The 27,009-nt window shown below is 39.1% G+C and overlaps 1 protein-coding gene across 1 annotated transcript in view; it reads right to left on the bottom strand.

Moving 5' to 3' along the window:
* The window catches only part of LOC5567768 (protein Skeletor, isoforms B/C), a 64,087-nt gene that overhangs the window by 19,598 nt on the left and 17,480 nt on the right, over window positions 1–27,009 (bottom strand). Inside the window, exons 2-3 of the mRNA XM_001657618.2 lie at window positions 1,151–1,306; window positions 738–1,085 (exon numbers count right to left, since the gene is read on the bottom strand). Of these exons, the coding sequence (XP_001657668.2) occupies window positions 738–1,085; window positions 1,151–1,306 (504 nt within the window). The remainder of the gene's footprint in view (window positions 1–737; window positions 1,086–1,150; window positions 1,307–27,009) is intronic.

The raw sequence follows: 27,009 nt of genomic DNA, 5'->3' as shown, positions 1-27,009 counted from the left end.
ACGTAGTTTGTGAACATAAACTTGTGCTTAGACAAAATAATTGAAATTCATGGGCTACGCGCGAGTTAAGCGAACTACAACAGGTTGTGCGTTTCTCCGAACGCCATTTCCCCGTAAAGTTTGTGCTTCCATAATACAGGGAAACAATTTCGATATCATCGAATGTAAACACTTAGCGGAAACCTAATTGGAATTTTAAAAGATTAGCTAAAAAACATGGAGATTTCAATTTTTCAACTTGATTTATCCTCTTTGATTTAGTCTCTTCTGGTTACCTTCTGCTTCTTCTTCTTCTTCTTGACATTATGTCCCCACTGTGACAGAGCCTGCTTCTCAGCTTAGTGTTCAATGAACACTTACACAGTTATTAACTAAAAGCTTTCTTTGCCAAAGTTGCCATTTTCGCATTCGTATATCGTGTGGCAGGTACGATGATACTCTATGCCCAGGGAAGTCAAGGAAATTTCCATCACGAAAAGATCCTGAACCGGCCGGGAATCGAACCCAGACATCTTCAGCATGGTTTTGCTTTGGCGCGGACTCTAACCACTCGGCTAAGGAAGGCTAGAAAATTTCCAATTTTCCATAACGACAAGGTCATTGACCGGCGTGATTTCAGCCCGCGACTTTGCTGAATAGGGTACCGCTCTGGCTATTGAGGTCTCATGTTTTAAACATAACACCCATGAATTTCAAAAACTTCGCCTCACTCAATAAAAAAAAAAACCGTATCAAACCTGGTGCTTCTCCATCGTAGTTAAAATTTGGAATCAGCAGCGTCTGCGCATCGACGATCACTATGTTGTCCGAGCTGACGTCGTGCACTCCACCCAGCTGACCGATTTTGGTTGGCCTCGGAAAATCCAAGTCATTCCGAATGACCACATCACCAAAGTTGACACTAAAGTCATCGCACCAAATCGAGAACCACCGGATGTCCCGCAGAGTTTTGCCCTCCGGCAGCGACAAAGTGATGTCTTCGTTGCGATACTTTCTCAGCACACCGGAACGACCACGTTCATCCCGCAGGCGATGAGCTCCCTTGTTGCTAGGTGCACGAGTGTTTCCCACGTAGAAGTACGCAGCTTGGAGTTGATTCAGAAGAGATATTTGATGGTCTTTACTATTGTGGGAACGCTTAAGTACTTACCTGGACCTTCTCCGTCGTAATTGAAGTTCTTCAGAAAAAGTGTTCTGGCATCGACAGCGTACACCGAACCGGAAACTCCATGATGCAGCTGAGTTAGATCACCGATCTTAGTACCGTAGTATCCTTGGAGGGCATCCACGCTGGATAGGATGGTGCCTGCGAAATTGTTAGAGAAGACATATTTAGGATATTGGAACAACGTAATTGCGGAAATATATGAAAACAAGTTTTTTGAATTTTTTTTTCCGTTTTCTTAGGAAACGCAACCGGAAACGTTTTCTCTTTGCACTTTTACATCATATATCTCTGGGACTGAGACTGTTGTGCGTGGTCAAACACTAGTCAAGCACTAGTTAGACACCCAGTTTATAAAAACAAAATAAGGTTATCTGGTATCAGTTATCAGAAGGCTCCAAACTATCTTAGTGTTGCTTGTGGTGAGCACAAGAATTGTTCTGAAGATAATCTCAACAAATAAAAATGGAATGGCTGGCCCAGAGCAAATGGAATTAAGCGATGCTCCATTGCGAGCAAACTCCTCCGCCAATTCGTTTCCAGCTATGATATAATGGCCAGGTACGCATACAAGGTTTACAGAGTTAACTGAATTCTGTTTTTCAAATTTAGTTCGACATGTCTTGATCAGACTTGACTTTATGTTGACCAAATAATAAGCTTTTATAGTAGCCAGATTATCGTAGTACCGTAATCCGGGATAACATTGATCAGTTTTTAGGATATTTCTGAAATATTTCATTTGAAAATGCAAATGTTGCAAGTATTATATTTTTAAAACAAGTACTGCCACCAATATCTCGTGACCATATACTGTATTTTGTTTCTTGAAAGATTTAAGCATGTTAAAAATATGTTTTAGGCGATTTTTTTGTTTAGTTGATATGGGGTAACATTGATCACTATTGTAAACAACGCTCGGTCATATTGAAAATGTCGTTACTTACTTAAATCATGGCTTTTGAAGTCGAATATGGTGGCCAAACTCTTACAAGTCATTTACTTTTTGAGTTATTTTAAAATTAAAAACACCTCGAACCGCGGAATACGCCTAAAGATAGGCAATTTCCTAAGGAAATTTTAAATTCCTAATAGTAATTCGTTAATGTTGCCTAATTGAACATTCTTTTGAAAGTTGGGACAACGGAATCGTTTTTGGCGATGCCGTTTTTAGCAAGAATAACAATTCCCTTGCTCATATCGTTTGCACAACTTATGTGAGGCATGAATCTTCGGTAGTGTCATCCTTAAGGCCCAAGCAAAAATGGTGCAAAAGTCAAAACTGAAAAAGCAGTTTTCTCTTTTTAAATAGACAAATCGAAGAAAATAAAAACACACAGCTCTTTTATTTTCCAAATAAAAAGGCTGTGTGTTTTTATTTTCATGAAATTGTTGTTTTAAAAGGAGAAAACTGCTTTTTCAGTTTTGACATTTGTGCCATTTTCTCTTGCACCTTAACCATTGAAATCGTTGTTTCAAAAAGTTGTTAAATTTACGCATGAAGTAAATGCAATTTTCGAAAGAATCTTAATTTTCATTAGCTCATGAATATAAGAAGAAGAAGCGCAATTCATGCTTTGGAAATATTTCATCAATAAATGATGACACGAACTTTTTACGAGATGAGTCATTCCGATCAATGTTACCCCGCTGATCAATGATACCCCGGATTACGGTACTAAATTCGCTGCTATTTAGCGAGACCGTGAGGGTCGTGAGTTCGAATCCAACCGTTCGAGAATTTTTACGTAAAGGATATTTTCTCGACTTTTCTGGGCATAGAGCATCTTCGTACCTACCAGCCGCACGATATGCACATGCAAAACTAGTCAATTGTCAATGAAATCTCTCAGTTAATTATGGGTGTAAAATGCGCCGTCAGGGTCAAACGCGCCATTTTCTATTTGAACGAACGACGAGTTTGGGAAAGCGTTCGTTTCACCAGAGGTTATAGAAAATGTGTAAAAATGCTTCTCTATTTATATTTTTAAATGTTTCTGTAACGAAAATCATAATAAACTAAAATACGTTTCAAGCTGTTTTTATTGCAATTTTGTGTGGTTTTCTAAACCATTTTCAGGACGATATATAACCAATCATTTGAAACTATCAGCAAGAATCGCCTTACGTATTCTTATAGTTTGTATTCTTTGTGAGAAAAAGTTTAATTTATCCTTTAAAAAGCGTTTTGAAGGACTTAAACTTTAATGAACTAGTGGGACATAACACCCACTACACACTCAATCTGTTCGGTAAAAATAACTGGGTTTTTGAACTACCGAAAAAGTCAGTAAATTAAAAAAAATGTTAAAAATCTAAAACCAGAGATTTTTCACTAAAATTTTGCAGAGAGCTTTCTTTTTATATCATATATCGATAAAAAATAAAAAATGGTGAAATTTGCTTTTCAATCACGCGTGTGGTGACAGTTTTCATTTTACTGACTTTTTCGGTAGTTCCAAAACCCAGTAAAATTTTACCGACCCCAGTAATTTAATCTAAGTGTGTATTTCATAACACCAAAGCAGCCGTTCAACTTCAAATTCCAGCAAACGTATGTAATGCCATGCTGCAGATACGGGCAAATTTGAACCTTACAAATGCGCATGTTTCGTATCAGCATTTTCTCAGGTTTATCCCGCAAACAAATAAACATGTTGGCAAAAGCTGTGCCATCCCTAAATACCATTGAATAAGTGGCGACAGAAGATAAAAGGAGAAGAATTAATAAATATGCAGATAGCATGTCATATTTTGAAAATTGATTTATTGAATCCAGAAAAATGAAAATTAATTACTGTTTTTTTTCTATTTGATAGAAAACACTGCTTGACATGATTGAAAAGGATCTATAATAATTTGATTCGATTTTAAAATCGCTTCCTTCCTTAACAGGTGCATTATGCCGCTAGTTCCCCTACCCAATCTTATCAGTTACATTAATCTCAGAGCCAAAAGATGTGAAGGTCGAATTCCATCGCGGTCATGTTTTCCGTAAAAGTTCTTTTTTCGAGTTAACTGAAAGGCCATATTGGCCACAGCAACCCTCAACTACGTGAAGAGCACATTTACAGCAGGCCGAATAAGATTCTCGTACTCATGCCAACAATCAAAGCTAGATAATCGCCGGCAAATCCTTAAATTAGAAAACCGCTTTTATTGAGTTGGCTCAACAGCGTATCTGCTACGAGATTCTACGAAACTGGTAGTAAGGTTCCTTCTTTTAGACATCCGCAAAAACTGAATTTCCGATTAGCAGTATAACGTAATGTCGAGAACAGATGTCGGTTTTTGACCATTTGATAGGGTAATTTGCCCATTTTTACTGTAGCTCCTATGATTGCGGTATGACAATAAATGCTATCAAGTTCACTGGAAACACTATTTCTCATAGATTTTTCTTATGGCAATGAAAACTCATTGTACAGGGCTGGTAGCGGCCAGATAGCAAAACAATAGTGACTTTGATTACCAAAACTATCAAAATAGTGACATTAAAGTGACTTTAAAACTACAAGTTAAGAGATAAACATTAGTTTGATATCCCGGGCAGACGGAAAAATCAAAATCGCATCTTGCAGTTTGATATTGAAAAGATGTTCGAAAATTTCAAAATCTCAGCAAGATAACTAATGAATAAAATGAAAATATGTAAACAAGATCAAAATTAGTTCTTTGACATGAAACAAAACATATTCAACAGCAAAATGGCCGAACGGAATAGTGGGACAACCTCTAAGAGCAACAAGTAGTCACAGAAAACGAAGTGATGATGCTCTTATTTCTTTGGTCTAGCAACTGTGAGGCATAGCCGATTAATTAGCATTTCTGTTCATAAATCTGCAGGTCGAGGGTACGATCCTGGTTGCCGACTTTTTATTTATTTTTATTCTTCGTCATATGTCAGATTTTATTTTGATATTGATTTGTTGCCCAATCAACAAAATTGCCAGATATTGTTTTGATCTTATCAAATCCTAAAAAAATATTGTTCAATACTTTTACATACTTATTTTTAAAAATATTTTTAGTTTTAGCGGCTGCTTCGGCATGTCAGGAGTTAATCATCAATATTAGTCTCCTTCTCCCGAGGAGACGGGGTTGGTGGTCTGATGGCTACCACTTCTGCTTCATATGCAGAAGGTCATGGGTTCAATCCCAGGCCCGTCCCTTTCCTCGTACTTTTGTAGTTGTATATCTCTCACTTGCTTCTATCTTCCATTCTAAATATATCACACTCAAACTATTCGTTCATAGCAAACGCTAGAACCAGAGACGGACAAGAAACCGTTTCCCTAACGCTTCCCACTTTCACGCGCACGCCTGATACATAGGCAGTCTGCTAACCACAAAAGCAAACCTCTCTGCCATGCCTTTCCCCCATCCATACACTCCCGCATGAACTGGCGTGGATGCAGTGGAATATACGGTCTACGTGGGAGCCAGTTCAATGCATCATCAATTCCTCCCCCTTCCCCTAATTGGCCTGCATTCTGACGTGGCAGGTGCCAATGTTGCCTAAAAATAGAAGATCATCAGATCAAAAATAGAAGATTATACACTGAGGATGCCTGTTAGTCCCAAGCAGTCATTCGGTTGGTTCCTTGTGTAAGTGCAGCTGATCTGGCGATACTGGAGTGCATCCACGGCGGCCAATCAAGCTCAAGCTCAAGCTCAAGCTCAATATTAGTCTCCTTTTCCCGAGCAGCCTAGATAGCCGCGTAGTGTCGGTAGCGGTTGTTTCAACTGGCTAAGAATTAACACTACGGACTGCCTGTTCCGGTGGTAAAAGTCCACCTGACAGGTGACCCCTAATTTATGGTGTGATGCGTACCGTGCCTAGGAATGAATGGTTAGGGGGGTCTAAATAAAACCTAACCGCAAACAGAGCCTGTGGGGTACCAGGGCGCCCTCCACAGTATTGAGTCCTTCCTGTGCTACCCGAAGCAATGGTGCAGGTGACCTTGTGTTTCTCCGAGATAATCGGCTGCCCTTCTTCAGTCTCTATCCTGAGGCCTAATAAGGGTGGGGTTATGAATATGTTGACATTTAATTTAAATTATCACCTATATGGATTCACATGGCCCAGATAGCCGTAGCGGTAAACGCGCAGCTATTCAGCATGACCATGCTATTCAGCATGACCATGCTGAGAGTCGTGGGTTTGAATCCCGCTGGTCGAGGATCTTTTCGTAAAGGAAATTTTCTCGATTCCCAGGGCATAGAGTATCTTCGTACCTGCCACACGATATGCACATGCAAAAATGGTCAATCGGCAAAGAAAGCTCTCAGTTAATAACTGTGGAAGTGCTCATAAGAACACTAATTTGAGAAGCAGGCTCTGTCCCAGTTGGGACGTAACGCCAGAAAGAAGAAGAAGATGGATTCACATTATGCGTTTTACACAGTGTATTCTGTGCTCTTTCGCCGTTGGCGACTCGAGATACCGATCTGGTTTTTTTCGTTACTGGTCTTTTTCGTGCTGAAATTGCAAAAAGCTTAATCCTGCCTAGTTTGGGTAGTGGCTACGGTTAGGTTAGCTCAGATCAATCTTCAGCATAAAAGAACAGCAACGATCAATCTTTGCAGACTCATGCAAAATGGTGCAGTCCAAGTGGCGCTAGTTCAAGAACCCTACTTTCGTAGAGGGAACTTCTATCTAGGTAACCTTGTGGACCCAGATTTTGCTACTTTCAGCAAACTTTAAATGGCAAACTCGCGTGCCATGCCCCGCGCTTGCGTGCTCGTTAATAAAGCAATCGTTGCTACACTCATTTCTGAGTTGACTACCAGAGATGTATGTGCTGTCACAATCGATGTTTCTGTTGGTGACCTCAACAGGAAATACGTCTATTGTTCGGTATATTTACCACATGATGAACCATCCCTAACGGATGACTTCATACGAGTTGTCGACGACAGTCGTACACTGCGTAACAAAAGGCCTTCCGCTGATTGTGGGCAGTGATGCCAATACTCATCACATCATCTGGGGCAGCTCAGATATCAATTTGAGAGGCTCCAGTCTGATGGAATACTTAAGAAGTACAGACCTTGGATTACTTAACACAGGCAATCGCCCAACCTCCATGGTTTCTAATAGAGAAGAAGTGTTAGACATAACGCTCTTCTCGAATAGAATCAGTCACGAGTTAAAGAATTGGCATGTATCAGATGAGGAATCATTATCTGATCATCGCTACATCTTCTTTGAACATTCAAACGTAACTGCGCAGACTTTGCGTTTTAGGAATCCCCGCTCAACAAATTGGGAACTCTACATTGAATTGGTTGCGACCAAATTTCATGGATATTCTCCGTCCATTGAAAATCCAAGTGATCTGTATGATGCCGTTGATACTACAATATCCTACATTATGGAAGCTTTTGAAGAAGCATGTCCTCTGCGATCTGTAAAAACTACAAGAGGGACCCCATGGTCGAATTCCGATCTGACTAGACTCAGAAAACAATCCAATGAGTTGGAACAGACGCCATTCAGCTGGATCAGAGTCGTTCAAGTCGGCTCGCAAGGCTTAGAAGAAGGCTGTTCGTTCTGCTGAACGATCCGGCTGGTAAAACCTTTGTAAAAATGTTTCCAGTTTGAGTGAAGTCAGTCGGCTGAACAAAATCCTTGCAAAATCTAAGGATTTCCAAGTGAACGGAATTCGCTTACCTAATGGTGACTTTACTTCTTCCGATGAAGAAGTTTTAGAATGTTTATTCAATACACACTTCCCCGGATGTGTGGACATAGCATCTACGGATGAACCAAATGTCTTTTCATGTAGTTACGAGTCTCTGGCCTCGGCTCGCAGTATCGTAACTACTGAATCGATTCAATGGGCACTTAATAGTTTTGCTCCTTTCAAATCTCTAGGAGCGGATGGAATTTATCCTGTTCTGCTCCAAAAGGGATTTGAGTTTATCAAACATGTTTTGAAAAAGCTACTTGTAAGCAGTTTTGCTACCGATTACATTCCCAGATCCTGGCGTGATATTACTGTAAAGTTTATCCCGAAAGGAGGACGTGCGTCGTATGAAGAAGCGAAGAGTCTTAGACCAATCAGTCTGACGTCTTTTCTTCTGAAATGTCTGGAACGCATTATCGATCATCACATCCGTGATGTTTATTTGGCAAACATGCCTCTTCATGTGAATCAACATGCTTACCAATCTGGAAAGTCCACTGTGACTCTTTTACACAAAGTTGTATACGATATCGAGAAAGCATTCGCTCAGAAGCAATCCTGCTTGGGTGTTTTCTTGGACATTGAGGGTGCCTTTGATAACGTGTCTTTCGATGCCATATTGGAAGCCGCACGAAACCATGGGCTACCTACAATGATTACCAATTGGATTCATCAAATGCGCAAATCGACATCTCTTCTCGACATTGCGTTAAGCAGCGATTCGTAAATTGAGTGTTTGCGGATGCCCCCAAGGGGGAGTCTTGTCACCACTTTTGTGGAATCTTGTAGCAGATACGCTATTGAGTCAACTCAATAATTGCGGTTTTCCAACTTATGGATTTGCCGGTGACTATCTAGCTCTGATAGTTGGTATGTGCATAAGCACTCTATTCGACCTGATGCAAAGTGCTCTTCAGGTAGTCGAGAGTTGGTGTCGCCAATATGGCCTTTCGGTTAACCCGAATAAAACATCTATTGTTCTGTTTACGGAAAGACGAAACCACGATGGAATTTGACCTTTACGTCTTTTTGGCACTGAGATTAATGTACGACTGATCAGGTAAAGTATGTCGGAGTCGTTCTAGATTTCAAACTTTCTTGGACACCTCACATTGATTTCAGAGTCAAAACAACTTGCATGGCCTTCGGTCAATGCCGGCGAACCTTTGGTAAAACTTAGGGCCTCAAACCCAAGCATATCAAATGGAATTACATAACAGTTGTTCGACCAATATTCGCATTTGGGTGTCTCGTGTGGTGATAAAACGGCAGAGTGAGAATAATCCAATCAAAATTGGGCAATCTCCAAAGGATGTGTTTGATGGCGATGTCTGGTGCGTTCTCTACGACTCCCACGGTGGCACTCGAGGCTCTTCTCGACGTTGTATCACTACACATACATCTTAAACAAGAAGTACTTTCTTGCTCTTACCGTTTATTAGTACTGGATCTACTGGAGAAACATCCGGTGAATCGTAGATCTACACACACTTCGCTGTTTCCACTTTTAGTGAATTGGGACAAAATTGTCCTTGCTCCAAGTGATCTCACAATTACTTGTCATTTTCCTTACATGACATTTACCACACAATTCCCTTCACGGGAAGCGTGAACGTCTGGCTATTTGGAAAGAAGTATATCAAACAATATAGTATGTTACACTGATGGCTCCCTTCTTGAAGGTAGAGCTGGTGCAGGAGTATATTCTCGTGAGCTAAAGCTAAATCAGTTTTACTCACTTGATAGAAACTGCACCGTTTTTCAGGCGGAAATATTTGCTCTTATGTGTGGAGTGCAATCAGCACTTCAACAGCGCGTAATGGGTAAAGTCATATACTTCTGTTCAGATAGTCAGGCAGCTATAAAAGCTCTCGCTTCGGCCAACTCAAGGTCGAAGCTTGTTATCGCATGTCGAACTCAAATTGAGGAACTGAATTCAGTCAACTCTGTAAACCTTGTATGGGTACCTGGCCATTCTTCCATCGTTGGAAATGAATTGGCTAATGAGCTAGCTCGCGATGGAGCATCGCACGACTTCATTGGCCCTGAGCCGGCTATTCCAATTTCGAAGTGCTGGGTGAAGCTTCAGATAAACAACTCAGCACAAGCAATATTGGAATAGTTTGGATTCGTGTTGTGAAACAAAATTGTACATTACTGAGCCATCTCCAAGGGTGGCGAAATATTTTTTTTTTCTCTCTTAACAATGGGGGGATAATCTGCTCAACAGACACCCGGTCCCTGTAGGTCTAGGAGTGTGGGGTTGGGGACCGTTTACTACATGCAAAGCAGCAGACAGGACTACATCTCCGACCCACTTAACCGTTCCCATTGCCGCCTAACCCTTCGTCTCTCCGGGACCATCAAGAAGGCATTGCTTCGGAGAGGGGCTATTGCACATCGCAACCTCAAGGTTAGCTGCGTAGTCATGCAGCAACGAACATCGATGACACGCTTAGGGGGTCCACCAAGGTAGCATGCTGGCGCTTGGCCAGCTTCCCGGGTGGTCCTTACCACTCTCATTGTCCTCTGAAGGCGGGTAGGGTCAACCACAACGCCCGCGCCCAGCTGTTCTGCAAGTATCAAGAACTGATACTGCGTGCTCCGCTATTTGACCTGCTGAAGGCTAAGGCCATATCAGTTAGCACCAGTTGGGATTGCTGACGAAGGGGGCCTCCACATGCCCCGACCTTTACGAACAACCAAAGGCTCGGATCCAATCCAGTAGACCAGCGCCACGACAGCAACGCTACTGGCCTGGCGAAGTAATTATCAAACCTGTCAAAGTAGAATTGCAGTCTCCTGGCGTTGACAGGTTACTACCAACTAAACTAAACATGGCAAATATTCAGCGTGCTGACTCATTTGTGTGTGATAGTTGTGACTCTGATTATGGAACTTTGTATCATTTGATATGTAACTGTCTAGTTTTTGCGCAAATGCGATTCCAATTACTTGGTTAACACTTATTAAGTGAAGCTGAATTCAGAAGCCTGAATCTTCAAGACATTCTGTTATTCTTAACCCGCTGTGGTAATGAGCTTTTGAATCTCTTCGAACCCATTGTGGTATGGAGCTACATGCTCTCATTTCGCTTATGCGATCTTCCCTCTTCAAGAGATCCCACTCCCATTTCCTCCCATCTTTCCCTTTCCTTTCCTCTCCCATCTCCCACGAGAAATTGGCTCAAATATGGCGATGGCACAAATCTCCCAACTTCAGGGAATACATCAAGGAGATCTATCTGTCACGGGTCCAACAATCCAATGGCCTCAATGTGTGCTTATCAATTCAAAATGATTCTTGACAAAAACTGACGCCCGCAAACTATTTTCAGCAAAATACTTCCCAAATCTTCGAAAATGATGGTCACATTCCAGCTAGGATTTTAGTATGATGATTTATGAAAACTTGCAGTATTTTCAGTTCATAACCAAAAATGGAATCTTTCTGTTATGTTTAGGATAGCCGAAAAAAATTCCCCCCGCAAACGATCCTTAACCGAACCTATATTCGAAATTAGCTACTTTTGAGTCTTGCTTTAAAGCTGCACATTTGCATTAGATAATATTTTTAAATGGCCATTGCTTGCTTTTGGCCCGCTTTTGTTTTGTGTAACAAGTGTGCTTTTCAGATGGTGCTTATACTCAATACAATCTACTCCTAGATTGAAAATAGAACTGAAGAAGGTTCTCAGAAATTTTCCACATCATTCTTAGTAGTTGTCTTGCATTTCTATAACTTTTAGTGATTACAATCATAAAATCATATTGTTTAAAAATTCCCGAATTTGGCAACACAAAATTCACGCCTTGTTGCCAAAATCGGTAAGACACTGTATAACTCTCTGAAATTTTGACATCCGTTGCATCTAGTATTGTCCCATGTTGCCTAAAAATTTGGGCTTGCGAGTTTTTAGTCACGATACTGCGAGCCGAACCTACATGTAAAAACTTTTAGTTCATCCGTAGACGCTATGCCTACACTTCCGGGAAGTGTGTATTGAGTAAACATTCCATAAATTCTTCATAAGAAGAAGTTAAGTCACTGTTAGATAAGTGAATTTCGTTCACATGGAAATCCTTAGACTTTGCAAGGATTTTGTTCAACCAGCTGACTGTATTACATTGTTTCCTAAGTGTAGTTGGACCAGACTTCAACCTTGCGATCTCTCTCGTAGTCTTCACAGGCCGTAGAGGAAATGCTTCATTTGAAATTATGCTTCTAAAATTATCTACTTCCAGTTTCCTAAAGGAAATACCAACGGGATCGCATTCTCTTTTCACTTTCACATTATCTCTACACCTAGAGACTGTTGTGCGTGGTTTGATCGAACACGCATGTGGTCGCGTCAGGCACTAGCTAGACCCCCAAAAAATGAACGATTCCCTATTCAAATGTAAACATAGCCTTGGCGCACGGCGTCTGTAAAAAAAATAAGGTTAACGACTTCCAACCAATTAGACGTTCAGATCGCTCGAAGGCACTCAAGTGAGAGTGTTAGCATAGTGGAGCAGCGACAACGCCGACGACAGTCTGAACACCCCGAAACGCCTCGTTGATCTTTGGACGCTTGCTTTGAAGCAATTAGTCACGTGGAGTGACGATCTATTCACCTCGAATGGAAAACACAAAGAATCAAAAGCGTATCCGTAGCCGACTAGCGGATAGCGTCGATACTTTCGCTGATTTTCCGCTTCGAAACGGAACTCAATTCAGCGGAAAACCTATGCAACCAATTTCAATAAACAACGAGTTCGACGACAATCACCGCGATGAAGACGTGTGGGAATTTGATCATCGCTTTTCAATCCGCTGAGAAAGAATGGATAGACCGATCGAACGAAACAAGGAAAACAATATGTGAGAAATAAACCAGGCGTCCGGTGGAGGTACTGACCGACACGCGGTGAGAGGAATAAATTGCCTAATCAAATCGCTAATCGATGCGAGTGATTGATTTCGAATTGCGAGTGGATGAGTTTGCAAGCTGTGTAGCCAACTAGTTAGCTATGGGGGTGTGTTTTTGTACATTATGAATAGTGTAGCCTTTGCAAAAAGTAGTAAACAATTATCACCTTATTTAATATTTAGTGAACTTTGAAAATCTAAAAATTTTAACTGATTGGAACTAAGGACTGTTCATTTTATAAAGTGGACACCTTGTGCATGCTGTATATTTTTAATTTATCAATGAAATTTCAATCGGTTTTCTGTACATCATTCGACTAGTATTGTACAATGTGGTGATAATAAAAAAATCTTAAAAATAATTAAATTTCAAACGAATATGGAACAACGTTTAGAATTGCCAATTTTTGTAGGTTTTCAAAATCTTCTTCTTCTTCTTCTTTCTGGTGTTACGTCCCAACTGGGACAAAGCCTGCTTCTCAGATAAGTGTTCTTATGAGCAGTTCCACAGTTATTAACTGAGAGCTTTCTTTGTCGATTGACCATTTTTGCATGTGTATATCGTGTGGCAGGTAGGAAGATACTCTATGCCCTGGGAATCGAGAAAAATTCCATTACGAAAAGATCCTCGACCAGCGGGATTCAAACCCAGGACCCTCAGCATGGTCATGCTGAATAGCTACGCGTTTACCGCTACAGCTATCTGGGCCCCTGGGTTTTCAAAATCAATTTTTTTTTAGGTACAGTATTTCTTACGAAATAAAAAAAAATCAAGTTATTTTTGGAGCAAAATTTTTACAGATATAATTAAAACCATTTTTCCCCGATACTTTGAAACAAAAATATTTAAATTTGAAGGGAATTGATATGAGTAGATTTTTTTAATTTAAAGTACTTCCTGACGGAAGTGATAATATAGTATTGATATGAAAAATAACTTATGCCTATATAGAGTAGCTTATTTATTTAGTCCCACGTCTCATTTAAAGCACAATAGGAAAACAATTATTTTGTTTTTGGAAGATCTTTCAAACTACATTGATAACACTGCGGAACACGTTTTTGTCTCCCTCACCAAAATTCCGCTATTCACTTAATTAAGGGCTGCTGAATCCATTTCCGTTTTCAGAAATATCATAGCACGTCTGGTTTTTGAGATATTGGCTGTTGAAAATGCAAAAAATGACTATTTCAGCCAACTTGCATGCAAGTTTGCCAGCTTGTAAGGTTATATATTGGTTTAATTTGCCACAAAATTCAAACTTTATGTGTATTACAATACTTATCATCAAAGTTTGTAATACCTTCGATGCGGAAAAGATATTTTTTGATGGTTTAGACAATTGTTGTATTTTGCCATATAGAAGAAACAAATAATTTTATATGGAGACTGCAAACATGTTTTAAAAAATCGGTTTAATCGCGCAATTTCAATCAAATTATGTCTAAAATGAAAGTTCAAGTTCTGTTTTGCATGTTTGGTGGATTATATTACAAAAAAATTGATAAATTGTACTTTAAATTTTATGTAAACATCAATAAAACCAGTGTTTTATACAACTTTGGCGACCTAAAAATTGTGACGTGCTGGAACATTTTTGAGAATGGCACCAGATTTAGCAACCCCAAATCTACTAGAGACACATAATTTGATCCTTGAGACACGCAATAATGTATTTTTTGTTACGCTGTGTAATCATCAAAAATGGCAACCCTGCTGTAATATAATTGATTTTAATTTCCACATATTATTTTCATTATATGATGTTCTGAGATTACCAATAGAAATATTCGGAGAAAAACGTTTACAATTTGCTGTAGATTGATAAATATGCGTACATGATTTTAAAAGTATGGGCCTTTTTAGTTAAACGACCATAAAGAGTCAAATTCATACTTAAGACTGCGGTTTAAACTCACGATTTAGCTCTCGTTTATACAAATACAGTTTATTTAGTAATCTAAACTAGTTTTGAACATGCTTTTCACTTTTCTCTTTTGTTGGTAGTGAAAAAATGGTGTATCATCAAATTTGGTCATAAATGGATTAATCATTAAAGTTACCTCTGACACGAATGCCATATGTTTGGTAAAGTGTCATTAATAAATAATAATAAAAATAATAATATTAATAATAACTATAGTTACCTAATGTCAGAGAATTGTGGAATATAATAGATTTTTTTAAAGTTGTAGAGTAAAAGAATCGGTTTTGGCCAGCCTTAAAGAAAATGTCAATAACAATTAAAAGGGAGCCGTATTTATTCTACAAATATGTCAAATGTACGCTTTCAATCCATATTATGTGTGTAAAATATCAAACCTGAGCTTTAACGATTTTTTTGCTTTGAAAATCCCGTTGGTCAATATTGGCCAACGGAACTAGTTTCGGGCAGAGATTTATCTTCGGTTTCTAACTTGGCCAATCGCATTGATTTCTCATGAGAGTGGCCAAATCAGGAGTGCCCTGGCCAAATTAGGTGTATGAGAGTTAAAATTATAAGGGAAATGAATTGTTTTTCTTATATTTTGAATCAATTTGGACGAGTTAATGAATGTAGCTCTATCATGTGAACGTGATCTACTGAACACAAAAGGTTTCATGCTGATTGGCTATGTAAAACGGTGTATAATCCACTATGGCTACAACTGGCGTATGGCCAAAACCGGTGCTTCTACCCTACCTTAAGGAGAATAGTAAAAGATACAAACATACAATTTGTTTATAAAAAATAGGCTCTTTGTTTTGCGAAAAAAAAACGTTGAACTTTGACGAACAGCTTTTCTTATGAGTTTTCAGAAAAACTTTTTAGCTCTTCAACCAAAAGCATTTTCTTAGATCTTATATTTTCATAGCATTGCACAGTGGTCCAGGAATCAGTTTTACGCGGAAAGATGCATTTTGAGTTTTAGAATGAAACATTAGACAAAAACGGTCTTCTACAAAGTTGTTTGTATTAGTTAAGCCCTTTGTTTGGTGTTATTGAAAATTAGGGTGGACCACATTTTCATAGAAATTGTGTAACTAACTTTCTTATTTGTAGAAATTATATTATACATGCTTCAGCAAAGTTATAGACCATTCAATTTCAAGCAACTTCGCCAAAAAACGTTTTTTTTATCTCTTAAATTGACCGATTTAGAGCTTTTTTTCCTGCAGTGACATAGGGTGGTCCGAACAAAACTGGTTTTCTGGCTCTAGAGTTTTCAATTCAAATTTCTCATCAAAGTAGTCTATGAAAGCTTCAAAAACTGCGTAATTTGGTGCGTGAAGAAACTCGCTATCTCCTTCCGTTTAGGAGTTATTGTTGTTTTTCTCTGAAAAACATGCCTACTTTGATTGTGAATATCTCTGATTGGGGCAAATATAAAAAATATCTTTTGACGACATTCAAAAGACAAAACAAAATTGTATATTATATCAAAGAATTACGGATGTGTTATTTTTGTAACTCTAATAAAATGCCTTGAAAAACAAAGGATTTTAAGCAGAGAAACTTTAATAACTTTTAAACTAAAATAGATATCATCAATATTTTTGCATGAAAATTTGCGTTTTGTTAAGTTCTTAAAGTCGTTCATAGACCGCTTTGACGAGAAATCTGAAATAAGAAATATAGGGCTTTAAAACTATTTTGAAGATTTTCATAGTATGTATTTCTTTATTATTTTGCATTTTGAGCATGAAAATTAAATTTTAGACAAAAATGATCTTCTACAAAATTGTTTCTCAAAATGTGAGCGTTCATACTGTGTCATTTGAAACTAGGGTGGTCCACAATATCACACATATCATATAATCAACTTTTTTATTTGCAAAAATACTGTTATATGCTCTTAGGCAAAGCGGTAGAACTTGAAATTTTGATCAATTTTGCCAAAAAAAGTTTTTTTGTAGCTCAAAATTTGACTAATCTAGAGCATTTTTTCCTAATCATCGCAGGGTGGTCCAACAAAAATAAGTTTTTCAACTCTAGTTTTTTTAATATTATTTTCTCGTTAAAGTCGTCTATGAACGACTTTTAGAGCTAAGCAAAACTCAAATTTTCATGCAAAAAGATTGTTGATATCTATTTTAGTTCAAAAGTTATTAAAGTTTTTGTGATAAAAAATATTTGATTTTCAAAACGTTTTATTAGAGTTACAAAACACATCTGTCATTTTTTGATATAATATACAATTTTGTTTTGTCTTTTGAACGCTGTCAAAAGATATTTTTTATGTTTGCCCCAATCAGAGATATTCACAATCAAAGTAGGCATGTTTTTGAGAGAAAAACAACAATAACTCCTAAACGGAAGGAGATAGCGAGTTTTTTCACTCACCAAATTACGCATTTTTCAAAGCTCTAAGAGTGTTTCATAGACTACTTTGATGAGAAATTTGAATTGAAAACTCTAGAGCCAGAAAACCAGTTTTGTTCGAACCACCATATGTCACTGCAGGAAAAAAGCTCTAAGTCGATCAATTTAAGAGATACAAAAAAACTTTTTTGGCAAAGTTGCTTGAAATTAAATGGTCTATAACTTTGCTGAAGCATGTATAATATAATTTCTACAAATAAGAAAGTTAGTTACACAGTTCCTATGAAAATGTGGTCCCCCCTTATTTTCAATAAAACCAAACAAAGGGCTTAACTAATACAAACAACTTTGTAGAAGACCGTTTTTATCTAATGTTTCATTCTAAAGCTCAAAATGCATCTTTCCGCGTAAAACTGATTCCTGGACCATAGTGCATTGTAGAATAAAAGTTGAATGATGCACAGAAAACCGATTACGATTTTATCAATAAATAAACAAAGATATAAGTGTCCACTTTATAAAATGAACAGTCCTTAATTCAGAGTGCTTGTTGAGATAATGTTTTCTGAACGATTCCTTTCTGAATTTCCAAATTTCATTGAACTGCTCATAAATTTTATCAGAAGAGAGTAGCAAGCCCATAACAGTTTTTTTTTCTGTAAGGATGCGCCACTGCGACCTGTATTTAGATTTATTGTGGCATTACCCGTATCCTTAGTGTATAGTGCATGTCGCATTACTGCATTTCCATTGATAGGTAATGAAGCATCGATTTCTGTACAGTTCTTGTTTTGATTCCTCAGATATTGATAAAAATGATGACTATGATGACAAGGTCCCGCTATTTACACCCTTCATAGAAATTTACAGCTCAGCGAAGGCGCGCCCTTTAGCAAACATAATCGATTAAAATTCTGAGGAATCAAATCGGTACTACTGATATTCGACCATGCAACGGAACTCTAGTCACACCCTTGTTTCGCTGTTAGTTTAGTCCCAGAAAATTTCTAGAAAAAAGGTGCTTTTTGCTAGCAGCAAAACTGAATCAAACTAGAAAATTTGTTTAGTAATCAGAAGTCACGCGAGTCGTTGAATTACCAAAGCTTAACAGTTCTTGTTGAGCTAATGCTCATGATTGTTATCCTGGCTTCAAGTGTAGTCTCTGGATTTACCAACTCCGAGTCTCTAACCATCTGCTAGGTAAAATAGATTAATTTTCAGAAACTGTTGCCAGTAATAAGGACTTTGTACCGCGAATGCTTGGAATTACCAGAACATATTACCCTAGCCCGACAAACATGTTGAGACTAGGGTTCAAATTGGTAGATCTTACCCCGTAACGCACCACGAAAAGGTGATCTATCCGCGTTACGGGTAGCCAATAACAGTTCCATAATGTGCTTTTATCCCTCAACTTTTTTGCTATATGTATTTTAAAGGGGAAGAATCTGGTTCTAATGTAGATTCTTGATGGAGACCTGGTGATGACCATATTATGCCATCATAACAGAGTTAGTCACCACCGAGAAGGCAGGAGAGCACGATAAATGTAGCACAACCCTGGTTACGTAGCCTATCGAAGACACTTCACCAAACAAAAAAAGATAAAAGTAAAACAAACGCATTGATTTTACGGCAACAGACTCGGCAACGAATGAAGGACAACAATGCCGGATCTTAGACGTGAGGACTTTGAATGGCTCGTGAACTGTGGAATGTCGGCGTGAGCGTGGCAGCTATCCAGGAAATAAGCTGGCCCAAAACCGGAGAACATGAATCCCATCGCCAACACTTCATTCAGGTACCACATTTACTACAGTAGCGGCGACAGAGCAGAACGTGGAATTTGCTCTGTAGTGATTAAGAAACTTATAAAAGGAGCTATTAGTGGTAATCGGTAAGGAACCGAATCTTTGTGTTGATAGGGAAAAGCAACTGATTAAACTGCAGTATGAGAAGTTCTATGAGAGCCTAGATAAGGCCTACGGATTGTGCCCAAAGAATATGTCAAGATAGTCATTGATGATGCAAATGCGCAGATCTTGGAAGAAGACTTCTTCCGACCAGTCATTGGTATGAAAAACATTCATTCCGTTACCAATAATAGTTAGAGAGAAGTTGGAAAAAGGACTGCAAAACGGTGAGTCATCAATCAGGAAGGAGCGACCAACACAGCTCTGGTCCTCACAAGTCCCTACCTCACGCTTCCAAGGGTCAAATGATGACAAAGATCGCCAGCAATGGGTTAGTTACTTAGCTGGTAGTGCAGCCTGGGCACTGATGTCAGGAGGTGTGGCTCAAACAGCGTCTGTTCTGGCATCCAGCAACTGAGTATGAAATACTGTATCACGTCAGCTACACCTAAGATGGCAGCCCCAGCAACGTGATATAGGTAGCGCGACCCCGGTAAGGTTGCACTGAATTCATTCTTCTTCTTTTTTCTGGCGTTACGTCCCCACTGGGACAGAGCCTGCTTCTCAGCTTAGTGTTCTTATGAGCACTTCCACAGTTATTAACTGAGAGCTTTCTAGGCCATTGACCATTTTTGCATGTGTATATCGTGTGGCAGGTACCATGCCCACACAGTTACGGATCACCTACAGTGAAGGATCATTTTAACGTTCAACATCGGATAAGTCGCTCAAAACATAAACGTTGACGTAAAACATATTTTTCCCATGTTATACTATTTGTCTTCTACCATTTGTAATGTTAAGCACAACATTCAACCGCTAAATAACGGTGTATTTGTGCGATTGGTCTAGAATCAATCCTAGTGGTGAAAACTAATTTATTCGGCGTGGATTTATCGTCGCGAATTGTAGCTCATCAAGTATCAAGTAGCAGTAAGAAAGAATCAAAGTTTCTGGATATATCAACAGGTTAAGTCCTTTCCACGAAACTGTGGCCAAAACGGCACGGGATGTGATTCGCACTGGTCAACGTCGAAGGCGGAACGACAGGTTCGATGAAGAGTGACATACGTGAAGAATGTCGTCAGAAGCCGTATGCTTGTGGCCGGTACCCAACAGAAAAGAGAGCGGTACAGGGCAGCGAGAGCTTAAGAAAAGCGAATCCTCCACATAAAGAAAAGGCAGCACGAAGAAATGTGGTAGCCGAAGCTGAAGGTAGAATAAACCGGAATGATATGCAGAGATTTTATGCAATGGTCCATAATCTTTTTCTTCTTCTTCTTGGCATTTACGACCTAACTGGGACAGAGCCTGCTTCTCAGCTTAGTGTTCTTAGGCAGCGTCCATTTATTACGTAACGCTAAAATTGGAAATTTTTGACCCCTTCCCCCCCTCCGTAACGCTTTTTGTATGAAAAATTTAAAATTTTTGTATGAGCCGTAACGCTTGAGCCTACTCCCCCCTCCCCCTAGAGCGTTACGTAATTTGTGGATGCCCCCTTATGAGCACTTCCACAGTTATTAACTGAGAGCTTTCTTTGCCAAAGTTGCCATTTTCACATTCGTACATCGTGTGGCAGGTACGTTGATACTCTATGCCCAGGAAAGTCAAGAAAATTTTCTTTACGAAAAGATGCTGGACCGACCGGGATTTGAACCCAGACACCTTCAGCATGGCTTTGCTTTGTAGCCGCGGACTGTAACCACTCGGCTAAGGAAGGCCCCTTAACGGTCAATGATCGAGAGTGGAATTTGCTGCATGATAAAACAGCGATGGCATGCCAGGTGGAAAGAGCACTTTTAGCAGTTGTTGAATGGTGAGTGTGAAAATGTCGCGACCATAGTAGAGGTTAAAAAGGATGTTAGCGAGCTGGAGAATTGTAAGGCTGCTGAGAAGGACCAGATCCTGGTCGAGCTTCTCAAGCACGGAAGTGAGCTGCATTACCAATCGATCCACCGAATTCATCTGAATGTATGGAAAAACGAAGAAATGCCTACTGGTTGGTTGGATGGCATCATACACCCAATCTACAAGAAAGGGCACATACTGGAGTACGCCAATTACAGAGGAAGTATCCTACAGAATCCGGTGTAGAAAATACTATCAGGCATCTTGTATAACAGACTGAAATCACTCGAGGAGTCCTTCGTCGACCAATAAGCTGGTTTTCGTGAGGGCTGCTCGATTACCGACCAGCAGGCTTGATAGAAACTCCTCTGCGAGGCGAAGAGGAGGCGATTTTGCCGTTTTTTTTTTTTGAAGAGTAAAAACTGAACACAAAATTTTTAACACAGATCCTCAAGCGATTCGAGTGAGTGCAAAAAAAAATGCGAGGATTTTTTCAGGTACTCTCTCTCTCTCTTGTTGCGATGCTCACCTTTACTCACACCTCAAAAGAACTCTTGAGTCTGCCGCCCGAACAAACAGTCCTCGGGAGTTGAGAGCACTCTTTTTTATGGAATTTTACTCTGTTGTGTTTTGTGCTGCATCTTCCTCGCTCATTTTTCGTTGCCTCTCCGCATAGCATTTTTCGCTCCCTCGCAAAGAAGCAAAGGCAGCACGCTGCTCTAGAGGATTTCGCCGAACTGTAATGATGTTGAGGAGCATTATCAAGCCTGCGGACCAGATGTTTACCTTCCGAATGATCTTAGATAAATTCAGCAGTATGCAAACACACCATCTGTTCATTGATTTCAAGGCAACGTGCTATTCAGTGAAAATAAATGAGCTGTGCCAGATAATATCTGAACATGGTTTTCCGGCGAAACTAATTAGGCTGATACCTAGAACGCTGAAAGGTTTGAAATCAAGTGTTTTGGATTCATAAAAATATAAAAATTAAATCACGTTTCAAGCTTTTCGGAATGTATAAAAGTGTCACATCTCATTTGAACGAAAAGTATGCTCCGAGCCTGGTCAAAACAAACATTTCTTCACTTTAGCAGCCTTTTTACGACATGATAAATCTCAACGATGCGACAACCCAATCCGAAAGGCCGGTCCTTTCGACTGAACGTCGACCAAGTGAACTTTATTGCTACAAATTAACCCAGTGCAGTACTGGAAGGTGCAGTCAGTCATACCAAACCAGTTTGACCGGCAACTTGTCGGAGCGTCGAACATCGATGAGCGGCCAGATGCCATCGCGAGTTGCCAGAAGAATCTTTTACGATTCGCGCACGGCCTAACTACACACGGTATGGTGATGATGATAGCTATAAAACCGCTGGTAGCTGGGTCGGGAGGAAAAGTGATTTGTCAAAAGGTTAAACCCCGCTCTCACGGGTAGATTTACTGGTGACAAAACCTGTTGGGCAACTGCAGTGGTAGGTGAATGGTCATCAACGGCGCCGTTTGTATGAAACGTTGGTATTAGCTGTGCGAATATTTTGCTTTTGCAGTAAGATCATACATTTGAAAGTAAATGTAAGTATTTGTCGACAAAGTGAAATTGATGGTTGGATTCCCTACATGCAGAACTCTATTAAACTTTAATATGTAGGTGCCCATCAAAAACGGATATTTGGTTCCGAATATGACCAATGATCAACAAAGATCTTAAAAAAAGAATGGTTTAATTTTGAAACTTGTGAAAAATATGGAAACAAAATAAGGTTCAATTTGTTTTTGTACAAAAAGACTGATGCTGTCGTAGAGGGGTTAAGCTATTACAATGCTTCAACCCCACAGTGATTATCAATCAATTTCCATATGATTCGGCCGCATTAAATAAACCAGTTTAAATAGCCACAGTTTCTCAAAAAGTAAGTCAACTAATCCCACACATATGGCCGCCCATATTATGATAATATCGTTTCGGCAGTTTAGGAATATCACCCAGTTTAACTGTCAGTTGGTTTCCATTTCATTAGCACAGAATAGATTACTAGCTATCATTTAGTAGCTTTTTGTGTATGATTGCCATTCAAAATCCAACGAATCATCCTTTGTTTATCACCGCTTAAGTCTAACTATCATTCTCTGAATCATGCCGCAAAAGTCAAGGTCAGCGAGATCACTTTTAAAATGTGATCCCGCGTCGTATTGTCTACCGCTGAAATCGCTCTCGTGAGAATCTAAAACCGGTTCATTATCCAGTTCTTGTGGGTTTGTGGAGGACAGAATTTGGGCAAATGTGGCATATTATTACGGTGATGGCCCATGATCACGATGCTACACACTATGGGCAGTTTCCATATAGACGGTCCCTAACATAATCTGAGATCTCTCTCTTTCAAGGCCTTTTAACATACAAATTCTGTTACCATAAAACAGCAGTGATTTTTAACCGATTTCGTAGAAATAGCATAGTGCCTAGGTCGTTGATGGTAGTAAAAACTTTTGTTCAGAGAAGTTTATTGATTCTTTTGGCAGAAGTGACCAGTTAATTAAAGAAATGAATGTGAGGTTCGAAATGATACTAAAAAAGGATTAAAAAAAAACGACCTTAATCTTTATGCCTTTCAACAATGCGGTACAATATTATAGATAATTATTATTAACATAAGTTCGCATCGTACCTTCGTGCAGTGCGTACACGGATTCTCTCTGCTCTTGGAAGTTTTTCTTTAAAAACTACTTAATGCAATAAAACAGTACTTTTCAGTGCTACAAAGACTTTTCAGTGATAAAACAGTACCGTTTTGATTCATATTACGGACACTTAAGGCCTCAGTGAAGTATAGCCCAGCATAGAGCACACAAAAATTATCATTCTGTGTGATTCCTTAGCGTTATGGAACGTCGGAAACCTTTAACTTTCGAATGGTGGGTAAAGAATACGCTTCTGCAACTTGAATAATCTTGAATACATCAAAATGTGTGGCCTTTTCATGATTCCTATTCCGGACGCTTCCTCACTTTTGCCTCATACTCCGGACACTTTGATTCGAATTCCGGACAGCTCATGACAATCATTAGTACCGTTTTGATTCATATTACGGACAGCTTCAAATTCCGGACACTCTCGTTTGTATGGGAAACATTTCACACGAAATATTTCAAATTTCGCCATCTAAAAGTTCTCATTTTCGAGGCTCGTTTTATTAGGTTTTTTCCATAAATATCATTGCAAATTTATAATGCCCAACTACCTTAGACGTCTCTTAAGCGGTTGAACGATTTCATTTGATGATTTGACTGTTCCATTAATGATTATCATGAGCTGTCCGTAATTCGAATCAAAGCGTCCGGAATATGAGGCAAAAGTGAGGGAGCGTCCGGAATAAGAATCATGAAAAGGCCACACGTTTTGATTTATTTAAAATTATTCAAGTTGCGGACGCGTATTCTTAACCCACCATCCGAAAGTTAAGGGCTTCCGACGCTCGATAACGCTAAAAAATCATACAGAATGATTTATTTTGTATGGTCCAAGCTGGGTTATACTTCACTGAGGCCTTAAGTGTCCGTAATATGAATCAAAACGGTAGAACAGTCGAATCATCAATTGAAATCGTCAAACCACTAAAGAGACGTCTTAGGTAGTTGGACATTATAAATTTGCATAGATATTTATGGAAGAAGCTTATTAAAACGAGTTTCGAAAGTGAGAACTTTTGAACGGCAAAAATTGAAACATTTCGGGTGAAATGTTTCCCATACAAAGTAGCGTGTCCGGAATTTGAAGCTGTCCGTAATATGAACCAAAACGGTACTTTTCAGTACAATTTTTTTCTTTTATTGATACCTTTACGATCCTTGTTTGGACCCGTTCCTTCGATTTTTCGTTGGATCCGTTGGCGGAAGCTAGCGGTAGTGATCCTTCTTGGACACCGTCTTGGGAAAAAACCGCGTCTTCTTTCGTTTTTTTCACTAAACATGATTGCAACTACAAATAAGAGGAAGGGTGAATTCACAACTTCCTTCCAAAAAAGCGGGAAAACTGTCACTAAACGTGGCAAGAATGGAAGAAAGGACATTTCTCCGGAACGCGAACTTTTGTCTAAGGGTGAAATGGATAATGTTGATAATTGCATCGAAATGAGCAATCAGTTCGATGCTCTAAACAAATTTTCCGAACAACAAATCGAAGCAGCCTCTAGCCCAAGCTCTTTGATTCAAGTGAGGAAGCAAAGAGTGCCGCCTATCGTGGTCAGTTGTTGGGGGATTTAGGCAGGAGATCTTGAACTCCATTAGGGGAATCAAGGTTTCCTTCCAAATAGCAAAGAAAGGAGACTGTCGCGTTTTGCCGGAAACTCTTAAAGATCGCGAACTTCATCTCAAAGATCTTGAAGAGAAGAAGCACAAATGTTTTACTTATGAAGACAAAACTGAACGTTTGTTCAAAATCGTCTTGAAAGGTCTCTCAAGTCACCAGAAGAAATCAAAAATGGAATTAATGATTTATTTGGATTTTCCCCAGTTCAAGTAATCATTATGAAAAAGAGAACCCAATCTGGCACTGTTCGTAAAGGGCTATATCAGGAATATTAATTAGTTCTCTTTAACAAAAAAAGATCTAAATAATATGAAAACTTTAGAGAAAGCAAGACTTGTGCCGTCGGTGCCAAAAGTGGGGTCATGGTACAAAAAAATGTCGCATAGATGCTAAATGCATGATTTGCGTAGGTTCTTCTCACGTTAAAGACGTCTGTCCAGGGAAGGAAGATACCACCAAGTTGCTCGAATTGCGGGGATAATCATAGGTCCAATTTTTGGGCTTGCCCTTCGCAGGCTCGTGACAGGCAGATAAAATATAATATCCGTAACGATAACGGTCGTTTCCAGAATTTGCCTGGTAGAGTATCGAATAATGCTCATTTTTCAGTTAACGATCGCTTGATTAGGAATCATACCCATCAGGAAGATCATTATCATACTCATTCACAAACTAATTTTAATCCGGGTAGCCGTTCCAATCTTCTTATTTCGAAGATATCTACCCACGGAAAATCCTTTTCCGATATCGTAGCAGGTAATTTGAACTCCTTCCCTATTCGTACTATGAGTACCCATTCCACTTGTTTCAAATCAAATGGAAAAAAAACCCTGCCTCAGGTAACATCTACTCTGCCTCTTCGTCTACCGAAAATTCTAACGGAAAATCATCAAATGTACCCACTTCAAGTGATATGTCTGCCTCTGATTTTAATTTTCTAACTGAACAATTGAATCTAACGATTGATAATAATACAAATATTGTAAATTGAAATGCTCGATCTTTGAATGTTAAAGAAGACGAGCTGTTCAATTTTCTTGCAGCTAATAACGTGCATATAGCAGTTATTACTGAAACATATTCAAAACCTGGATCCAAGCTTAAAAAAGATTCTATCTTTTTTATTTGTCGTAATGATCGACTTGATGGGGAATGTGGGGGAGTTACAATCATCATTTATAGGCGTATGAAACATCAACTGTTTTTGGCATTTGAAATTAAAGTTTTTGGCATTTGAAATTTAACTTGGTAAATATACTTTCATAGCTGCCAATTTGCCTTTTCGATGCTCTGGACAGAAAGTTAATTTGCTCCAAACTGACTTGCGAAAATTGACTGGCAATAAGTCAAAATGTTTTGTCATTGGTGACTTCAATGCCAAACATCGGTCATGGAATAATTCTCAAAGTAATTCCAACGGCAGAATTTTATTTGATGAGTGCTCTTCAGGATATTTCTCAATTCTCTACGATTGACTTGGTCTTAACCGGCTCTAGACATCTTTGTAGCCAACTGATTACTCATGCTGATTTTGATTCTGATCATGTCCCTGTTGCATTTCAAATATGCCATGAAGCGATTCTCCATCCTATCAGCTCCACTTTCAATTATTTACGAGCCGACAGGAATATATATATGAAACATTTATTGACTCTAATCTTGATGTTAATATTCCATTACAAACAAAACTTGATATTGACAATGCTCTTGAAACTTTAACAAATGCCATTGTTGAAGCCAGGAACATTGCAATTCCAAAATGTGAAGTAAAATTTGAATCCGTGATTATAGACGATGATCTTAAACTCTTGATCCGAGGAGAAGGCAATTTCAACGCACTCAAAAGCCAATACCGACATTGAAA

This window comes from Aedes aegypti, chromosome 1 (genome assembly GCF_002204515.2).
Source record: "Aedes aegypti strain LVP_AGWG chromosome 1, AaegL5.0 Primary Assembly, whole genome shotgun sequence".
In the NCBI taxonomy this organism is placed as follows: Eukaryota; Metazoa; Arthropoda; class Insecta; order Diptera; family Culicidae; genus Aedes; species Aedes aegypti.
The sequence above is the reverse complement of the archived record's forward strand: the minus strand, read 5'-3'. Positions and strand labels throughout refer to the sequence as shown.